The sequence below is a fragment of the Ctenocephalides felis genome, unplaced genomic scaffold (genome assembly GCF_003426905.1).
Source record: "Ctenocephalides felis isolate EL2017-DRISC unplaced genomic scaffold, ASM342690v1 CF-g0.4_SCAFFOLD_01886, whole genome shotgun sequence".
NCBI classification, from domain to species: domain Eukaryota; kingdom Metazoa; phylum Arthropoda; class Insecta; order Siphonaptera; family Pulicidae; genus Ctenocephalides; species Ctenocephalides felis.
Genome location: NW_020538040.1, coordinates 9,409,817 through 9,420,086, shown reverse-complemented (window position 1 = coordinate 9,420,086; position 10,270 = coordinate 9,409,817). Strand labels below are relative to the sequence as shown.

The 10,270-nt window shown below is 29.3% G+C and overlaps 1 protein-coding gene across 1 annotated transcript; it reads left to right on the top strand.

The window, feature by feature from the left end:
* Positions 1-5,939: 5,939 nt before the first annotated feature.
* LOC113378716 (leucine-rich repeat-containing protein 59-like) lies at positions 5,940-6,929 on the top strand. The gene has a single exon (XM_026619279.1). The coding sequence runs from the start codon at positions 5,940-5,942 to the stop codon at positions 6,927-6,929; it is 990 nt and encodes a 329-aa protein (XP_026475064.1).
* The last annotated feature ends 3,341 nt before the right edge of the window (positions 6,930-10,270 follow it).

The following is a 10,270-nucleotide window of genomic DNA, read 5'->3' as shown; positions in this document are numbered from 1 at the left end:
ATATTATTTAACATATTATTTATACTTACACTGATGACTATATATCTAGGTTTTTCATGGCGTAACGTTTAAGTTTTGTGTGGACAAAGTCGTGAGTTCGAACACCCCACTCTGGATAACCTGGCATCATGCACTAGCGATATCAATTTTTACTTGATAATATAGATCAAAAATATGTTTACAATTGAAAATAATTCATTTTGGGCACTGCCGTGTGAAATGGCAATGGGGAATCTTTCTAAGTATTCTGTCCTTAACTCTGAAGTTTAACTCAACTCGCGGACCTGCCCTATTATTTATATAGCAATACTAGCCAAAAAGTAGCACTAAAGAGTTGATTAATTTTTGCTACAATTGATATCGAATATATTTACATGGAATTAATTAAAAATATTTTTGAAATATGGAATGCAATAGCAACGATTTGATTAGGAATAATTCCAACGTTAGTCATTAATGTATTTGTATAAAACTACTTATTTTATAAAACATAAAAACAATTACATTATATAAACTAAAATCAATTATAAATATATGTTGTTTATTTTATATTGATATCGTAAATTGTTTCAAAAATAGTTACCGATATTTATAATTCTCAACTACTAACAAGAACATAAAGTACTATTTGTTACTGATACGGCTTATGAATAAATAAATAAATTAATAAATAAAATAAGTGTTCAATACTGTATGTAAAATATAATGCTATATTAAAAATGATTCTGTGACCGCTTTATGTATGAAAATTATAATCTCGAATGTAGGTTTTGTCGGATAGATTTTTTTTAGAGTTGAAATTCTTCATAATGATGGACGTGTGCTCCAGAATTGAGAGTTATGTCGGTCTTGGCGGTTTTGCTGCGCGCATTATACACATTATGCATGTAAATTAATAATATACGTGTGTAATATACATACATATATATATATATATATATATATATATATATATATTAAATTTTAAATATGAACAATTCAACACTCAGATTTTTAATTACAGATGTTTCGGTATCTTATATCCATCCTTGTCCCTTCATCTTCAACACTTCAGATTTGTTTTTAAATATTTTTGTATATATTCACATGTTCAGTACTGGTTCAAGCATTGTAAGAGATAGTTGGTGTTTTTTGTTTTTCAAAAATTAAATATAATTTAAATAAAATATTACATCATGTATTAGTATATAATTTTTACTGTTTTAAAATTACACTGAAGATGAGGCATACCAATGACTTGAAACATCTGTAATTATTAAATAAAGTCTGTATTAAAAATCTGAATGTTGTATTGTTCATATTTAATATTTAATATTCGTTCTACTCATATCTATACTGCCCGAAGGCAGGTCTATGGTGTGAGATCACGACAGATTGATTCCCTTTCCCTTCCTCGTCTATCATCATCATTACCACTTTTCTGCCTTTTTTTAAATATATTTTAAGTATTTTCTTTTCCAAACTTCTGCTTCCATACTTCCCGATCCTTCGCTTCGGCTTCCAGTTCCCTGTATTTTTTCTTCTGGCGTAAATCGTCAATCATCTGCATTCTTCTTCTTCTCATTTCTATCAGTCCTTCTATTTTACCTTCGACAATATGATGCAGGAGGCACTATTTCTGCGGAATGGGTCCGATCAGGTTTCCTTTTCTTTTCAGGATCGTGCTCAGTAGAGTTCTTTCTTTGCCCACTTTTCTCAGGACTTCTTTATTTGTTCTCTAGATAGATAGCTTTTGTCGGCCTTAGAATCCATGTCTCTGATCTGTACAAAGTTGGAAGCGAATGGAGAAGATAGAGTAGACAGATAAAAGTCCATGTCTCTGATCCGTACAGAGCTGGAAGCGAATGGAGAAGTTAGATAAAAGTCCATGTCTCTGATCCGTACAGAACTGGAAGCGAATGGAGAAGATAGAGCAGACAGATAAGATATCAAATGAAGCAGTCTTGAGAAGAGTGGGCGATTATTAGAAGGAACGGAAACTGGATTGGAAGTACTGAGCACGATTATTATATGGAGAGGAAACTGGGTTGGACCCAAAAATAATGCTTCCTATACTACGTCGTCGAAGGTGGAATATAAGGGCTTATGCGATAAAAAAAAAATACAGGAAACTGAATGTCTGAGCACAGAACCAGGAATCATGGGAGCAGAATTTCGAAAGTTTTCGCAATTTTTAGACAATTAGTAATTTTTAGATAATGCTATTTTTAGAAGGAATCTAATGTTATTTTTTCTAGTTGTGATTATGTATTTACACACTTCAAATTTTTATTAGTATTTTTATCACAACAATGCCGAGAATGGTAACGTTTACTTAGAATATACTTTTATTCTACATTTTCAAGTGCAAATAGATAGATATCATCACTCCTTGACATCAGGTTGCACGCATCGCGAGATGTAGACTAGGAACCTTGTTATTGCAAGGCTGAGGTTGTACGAGCACCAGTATATTGCAGTACTTGTTCGATGTGATTTTTGTTGAACTTTTTCCTTGGAATTTAGGTTTCTGGTCAATATGGTTTTATATCCAATATGTAGTATTACTTTCTTCCTCAATATGTAGTATCACTTTCTTCCTTAGTTTGCTTGTTAGTAACGTCTTCTTCATTTAGTAGATCTGCCTTATTTTTCTCGTGCTGTATCTGTCCTTAGTTAATTTTTTCTAAGTACACACATATCCACACACACACTTCTTGATGGTAATTGATTTATTTCATGCTATTTTTATATTGCCTTCATCTATTTTTTCGCCCTTCATTAAACACCATTAGCAACCAATTAGCAATCGGCGACAGACACATTTCTGACATAGACTCTTAAGGCAGGTCCGTGAACTGGGTCAAACTCCAACTAGATTCAGGAAAGAACAGCGTGAGCGATTTCTCATTGCCATTTTACATCGCAGTGCCTGAAATCGACTAAATGATTGAAAATATACAGGGTGCGCCATTTATATGTGGTTAATGAACATGTTGAATAACTTGGACAATTTTCAATGAATTTTGCTCAACTTTTTTTTATTATTAAATTTAAAGTCTTACCATTTTTTGCTAACTACGTTTGAAAAACAACGTCGATCAAATGACTCCTTTCATTGTGCAAACAAAACCACATATAAATGGTGCACCCTGTATTTTTCTCTCGCTGCGTGATATCGGGTTATACGATTATTATTCGGGCGGGGGTTTGAACTGAAGGACCTTGCCACACAAGGTAGTGCGCTTAAACGTTACGCCGTGGAACACTATATATATATAAATATAATATATAAGCGTTTTGGCTTACAAACTCAAGGCAAAACTTTAACAAATGAACTATTTTGCGATCACAGTTTGATGTTCTTTGATAATTATTAAACACATTTCAAATATATAATATATATATATATATATATATATCAGTTTGTATTTTAAGCACGTATCCTCGACAAGTTTTTTTGTCATAAAATATCAACAAATGATCAATTAATTTTTATGACCCTAAAAAAAAATTTACAATCCGTTGGTTGTAATTTTGCAATTTATCTAAAAGTTCTTAGATACCGAATTTTATTTTAATTAATACAATAATAATTATTATTAAAAATAATAAAAATAATGAATTATTATAAGCCCATGAATAACAAATAGTCATAAATAACGTATATAAAAATTATAAATCCATTACATTTTTTATTATATTTGTGATATATTTGAGTCGAGACTAATTTTTTTTTATCAACTTCCCGTAGGGTATGTTATAGTGATCGCAAAAAAATCCAAAATAAATTTTTTTATATATCTTTACGTTTCTTAAAAAAAAGGATGTATGTATGTGTGTGTGCGGATACAAATATTTTTGTCGACGATTTTGCGAACACGGATCAACCGATTTGAATAATTTAAAAAACCTTCAATTCGTATTGATAAGGAGACGTGCTGGTTAGTTTTTGCCAAAGGCAGGTCTAGCCGTTCCGAAGTTACGGGGCAAAAAGTGCCAAAATTGGTATTTTATTTGTTGAAATATCGAAGCATCCGATTTGAATGATTCAAAAAGCATTATACATGTATCGATAAAATGAACAACTGGTGAAATTTTTGTAAAAGCCGGTCTAGCGTCTGCGGAGATCCAATAAAAAAGTAAAAAACAATGACATAGACATATGTACATTATATTATCAGATATTTTATAAAAATTATAATGGTAAGTTCAAATTTTGTGTACATTTATATGGGTTCCGTACCAAAGTTTACACGTTAGACAACTACGCGGCGCTTACGCGCTTTGATATTTCGACTTCGAATCAGCTATGCAGCGCGATTGTTTACAAAAATGTTAAAAATTTTCAGAAAAAAATCAAAATATAAAAAAACAAATTTTTCGAATTTGTCAATTTTTCAATTTTAAAAAATTTAGTTTTTGGTACGGGAAGTTCCAGCAATTTGCCACAACACACGATGCCATGCATCACTAGTTCTTATTTAATAATTACAACAGTAAGTCGAATCTAATGATCGAATAAAAATTTTATGAATTTTGTGAAGTCTATTCGACATCCATACATTTTGGCTACTATCTTAATCTTCATTTACTATAAAATAACTGCAATTAATTAAAACTATGTAAATAATTTGTAACAATCTAGTTAATTAAAATATCTAATCTTAAGCACTATATCTGATTAAGTTTGATATCGTAAACCAGATGAAACAACACTAATAAAATACTTTATGGAATGAGATTACGAGTAATAAAATGCCTCCGATTTTTCTCAATTATATTTAATTTTTCTTATCAACGGTTTTATCAACTTTTTGGAGTATAATTTTATTCTTATAAAAGATCCTGAAAAAGAGTACATACATTTTATATCACCGAAATGTCAATATAATTATGTATATAGGATTTTTTTTTAAATCAAAGGCTTTCATCGTGATAGAAAACTGATAATCAATTTTCTTTTTTTATTATTGGCCTCGCTTACATGGAGCATTTAGCCATCTACAACATTTTCTTTATTTATTCAGCATTATTTTTAATTCTATTTCTTACTTCTAATTCTAATCAATTTTAACTCAACATTTCAAATTCCAACTGCAGGCATTATTTACTTCAAATACTTCTTCTATTAATTCGTTTTACATTATCTTAACTTTTACTGATTCTTCTTTCTTCTAAATCCATCTTCTTCATTTTTATACTAATGCTATTGATACTCTATATTATCATATACAAATTCGTTATTACAATTCATTATTTTATTAGGGAGTGCCTGGAATCGAACCAACGATCTCCGGCATGTGAGTCGGACATGCTACCCATGAGCTATGTTTTATGGACAATAAATTTAAGAACATTCAACGAAAACTTCATATAATTCTTAAAATTTTTCATTTCATAAATTTATAAAACATGATCAGCATATAAAGGTGCGTCCTAACGAACGAGCACGAACAAGCATGACGAATAATATGCGCAGACTAAAAAATTTAAGCGAACCACGCGCATATCATACTTCATGTTCGTTCGCTAGGTGAGGACGCACCTTAACACAAACATGTGAAAACACCGAAGGATAAGTCCAGGAAATAAATTTTCAACTTTTATTTTTGGGATCCGTCATTTTGCAAGTCTGGATAAACTAGTCTTGGACTTGATCTCGAACTCGTCTATCTTGATACCAAATAGTCCACTTGAGGTAATATATCTATAATGCGCGTTTGTGACACGAATTTTATCTTGATTAAACTTGACATCACTAAAAAGTCAAAAATCTGAATACCGCTTTTGAATTATTTAATTTTTGTTATTTATATTTGTCAAAATATCAACGTCGCACGTATGATTATAGGATGTCATGACTACTAACACTTTTGTTTCAAACAATTTTGTAATCATTTTGCTACTGAGTTAATTTTCTAATATTTTTTGTGTACCGGTGCGTTCAAGGTTTGAAGATGATTAAAATTAACTTGAAAGAGAAGGAAAAGAATGGATCAGATTCGGGAGTGTGTGATATGAAGGATCTTTCAAAGAGTAGTATAGCTGCTGTCAGAAGTCTGACAATCATAGATATGTCGAACAATAACATTATTGGTTTGACAAAAAAATTTGCTCCTTTCTTCTACTGTCTAGTTAAACTCGATATTAGTCAAAATAACTTGCTAAGTTTACCGGATAATTTTGGTGCATTGAGGGCATTGCGCGAACTGGATTTACATAACAACGAGCTCCAGCATCTACCGCTCAGTCTCAGCAAATGCACGTTTTTAAAATGGTTAGATGTCAGAAATAATCCTCTAGTTCCTTCGCTAACTGAGAGAGCAGGACCTTGTCTAGACAAAAAGCAATGCCATTCGTGCGCCAAAAAAATTGTTGAATTTTTAACAAATATACAAGCACAATTAGACAAAGAAGTGGAGATGCGCAATACCCAGCTGCAGAATAGAAGGGAGCATCAAATTAATATGAGACAAGCGGCAATCGCAGATAAGAAACAAACAGATTGTCAAGTAAGACAATTCAGGATTAAGAACAAAAAAAATGCTAGTCGAAGAAGAAGAGCCAAGAAAAATGTTCCGAAAAAGATATCATCATTATCTGTCGTATGTTTCTCCTTGTTGGCCGTTACATTAGTAAGTTCTTTAGCAGGGATATTATTATATAATTATGACAAGCCCAAATACGAAGCCGGCCTAAATTATCTAGAACGCGCCTGGTATTCCTCTAAAACAATATTGACAATGACAGATGTTCAAGACTTTGTAAGTTCGATTCCAAAATCCGGATATGTTCTTCTCTCCAATGCACAAGCTGCATACAACCTAGCATTCGCAAATGTCTACAATTTATATTCTACGTATTTGAGTGAACATTTCTCCCAAATTGGAAGAGCGATCTATCATGTCTGGGAGTATTGTTCCAAATTGATAATGGAATTTTTCTAATAAATTGATTCAAGATCAACCCAAAATTGTTAAAGTGATACAAAGAATGTTGATTATTCTGGATATATAGTTCAAAATTAGAAATGGATTTTTTCAATAAGTTGATTCAAGATTTACTTAAAATTTATGTGATGTAAAAAAAAGAATGTTAGATTCTTGTGATATCAGTATCTCATATATATAGTCCATAAAATCTTTTGAACCAAAATATTTTTTTTCTTTTTTTTATTCAATTAGTATGTAACAATAAGAATAATGCAAGTATTCTATTAGCTACAGTGAGAACATAATCTATAATGTAAAGAAAAAAAAACTAACTATAATAATAAATAGAAATAATAGTAATTATTATTATAAAAAACAATAGTTATAAATATATATATATATATATATATAATAGAATAAATAACTGTCTCATTGACCAGTTAACTAATTAAATGATTAAATAAATTAATATAAATTATTTGGAAACTTTTTTTCACTCTTCTTGAATTAGGGATCTCCAGTAATGCTGAAGCTATTTGAACCAAAATAATAGAATTATATTTTGTTTATTATTTCTACGTATACGAATATTTCTACGAATACAATTCTACGTAATCAAATTTGAAAAACTCTTTGTGTATCACATATGTTTGTAAATTATTTAAACAAATAAAAAATCAAGAACAAAAAAACAAAAAAACTATAGGCTCATTTAAAAACTAAAAATAAAAAAACTAATTAGTAAAACTATAAGTAATTTTAGATTTTTCTTATATTAGAGTAGATTTCATTATCATAAATATAATTTGATTAATAAAAATCTGATACGAATCTTGTATGAATACTATATATAAAGATAGAGCTTAGCTATCTATTAGGGCTTAAATTTTTGTCGACGATTTCGGCACACGGATCAACCGATTTCAAAAATTTTAAAAAAACATTCGATTCGTATTGATAAGGAGATGTACTGATTAGTTTTTGGCAAAGGCACGTCTAGCCGTTTCGAAGATCGAGGCAAAAGAAGCCAAAAATGGTAATTCAGTTTTTGAGAGAACGGTGCGTCCGATTTGAATAATTCAAAAAACATTTTATTTGTGTTGGCTAAACGAAAAACTGTTTAAATTTTTTGAAAGGCAGGTTCAGCGATTACAAAGTTTTAATAAAAAAACCTTCAAAAGCGCCATTTGGTGGTCAAAAATGTTCATTAGACATATGCACATCAAATTATCATATATTTTATATCTATCTATATATTTTAATAAAGTGTACACATTTTGTGTCAATTTTTTTGGGTTCCGTACCAAGATTTTTAATTTTGAAGTTTATTTATATAGTTCAAACAAATGTCCTTGACAATTTCGACAGTATGGAATAACCGATTTGTGTGATTGAAAAAACATTCGATCGCGAAGCGTTTTTGCAAAAGGCACGTGTAGCCATTTCGGAGTTATGCAAAAGATGTAAAAATGATAATACAGTTTTTGAGAGAACGGATCATCCGATTTGATTAATTCAAAAACCATTTTGCTTGTGTAGACGGTGTGCAGAAAATGCGTTTACCAAAAATTTGGTGACTTTGAAAATTTTTAAAAAAAAATCTAAATTTTCAAAAAAAAAAAAAATCATAAGTTTAAAAAAATACAAATTTTCGTTATTTATCATTTTCTACAAATTTCAAAAAATACAAATATTTGTAATTTATCATTTTCTACATTGAAGAATTTAAAAAAAATATAGAAATTAAAAAAAAAATCGATTTCTTACAAAAATTTGAGAGTATTTCGAAATTTTCTAAAAAAAATTGAATATTTTCAAAAATTTCCAAATTCTCAAAAAAAAAAAAATGTTTTTATCCGAAAATTCTAAAAAAACGAACTTTTAATAAAATTTCAAAATTTTGATAAAATTTCAATATTATCAAAAAAATCACATTTAAAAGAAAATTGAACAAATTTCTTGTGAACATACATAAGTTATTTGTAGAATACGCTCGTCGCCCAATTTAATAAGTTTACAGTTATGTATTTATAATAAATAATTTATTTGAAATTATTCAAAACAATTGATTATTTTCATTTCGTGAATGTTTAATTACGGTACGGGAAGTTCCAGCAATTTACCTTAATGCACGATGCCATGCACCACTAGTTTAATTTTTGTGAAGCAATCAAAACCTAATAGTCCTATAAGCTGTTGTGCTGTGTGCTGATTTGACTTAATACCAGTCCGTTCAACAGATGGCAACCCAAACGGTTGTCAAATCTCTGTATGATGATATATTATTGTTACAATTTCTGTAATAGGACAAATATTTTCCAAATTGTTTTCAATTTTAAACTTGAGGGTAAGATAAGCTTAATTCCAAAATTTCATGTAAATGGGAGCACGGTAAAAAAATTAGAGGTTACAACATTTTTTCTTCTCCATTTAGTGCACTATGCCGGGTGAGGACTTTTTTCACTTGCTATCTATATTTTATATGAAACATATTGCTATCTATATTTTTAAGTAGACTTATTCAAACTGTCTATAGACTTAATGTAAAATTAAGTCTCACAATAAGCTTATAGTCTATAAGCTTGTTGGAGGATTTACTACTTTTTTCATTTATTTATTTGTAATTCATTTTTATTTATGCTTATTTGTTTATTATTATCTTCTCTTTATTTTATTTCTTTCTGTGATTATTATTATTTTTTATGTGTACTTTTGCCCTATAATGTATAGGGTTCTGTCAATAACTCTGATTGTTCTATAATGTTGTATGAATAAAAAAAAATTCCAAGTGAAAATTGTTGTTACTACATATTGTTTTATTTTTTTTTATTCATTCATATTATATAACAATCAGAATTATTTACATACCCTATAAGTTATATGGCTAAATTACACATAATAATAATAATAATAATAAAGAATAGTAAAAATAATAATACTCACACAAAGAAATAAAGAAAAAATAAATAAATAAAAATAATAATAATAATAAATAAATTAATAAAAATGAATTAAAAATAAAGAACAATAGATGAATAAAAAATAAAAAGAAAAAAAAACAAATTGTGATAATTGCTCCAATAAGCAATTGACTATGGAAATCAATTTTATATTGTAATATAATATACGATTATTATACAAATTTAGTGTTTGCACATCGTGTGTATTTGCATGTGTATGTGTATGTGTATGTGTATGTATAATATATCAACTTCAGTAGTTCATCAATGTACCCACCGTTCGGCGATTCATTGCTCGAAAGCAATTTGTCTTTGATTCAGTCAGTCGCTCGTCGGACGCGAAACCGTCAACTTCGGAATTTATTTCAATAATAAAATACCAACACGTATATTGTT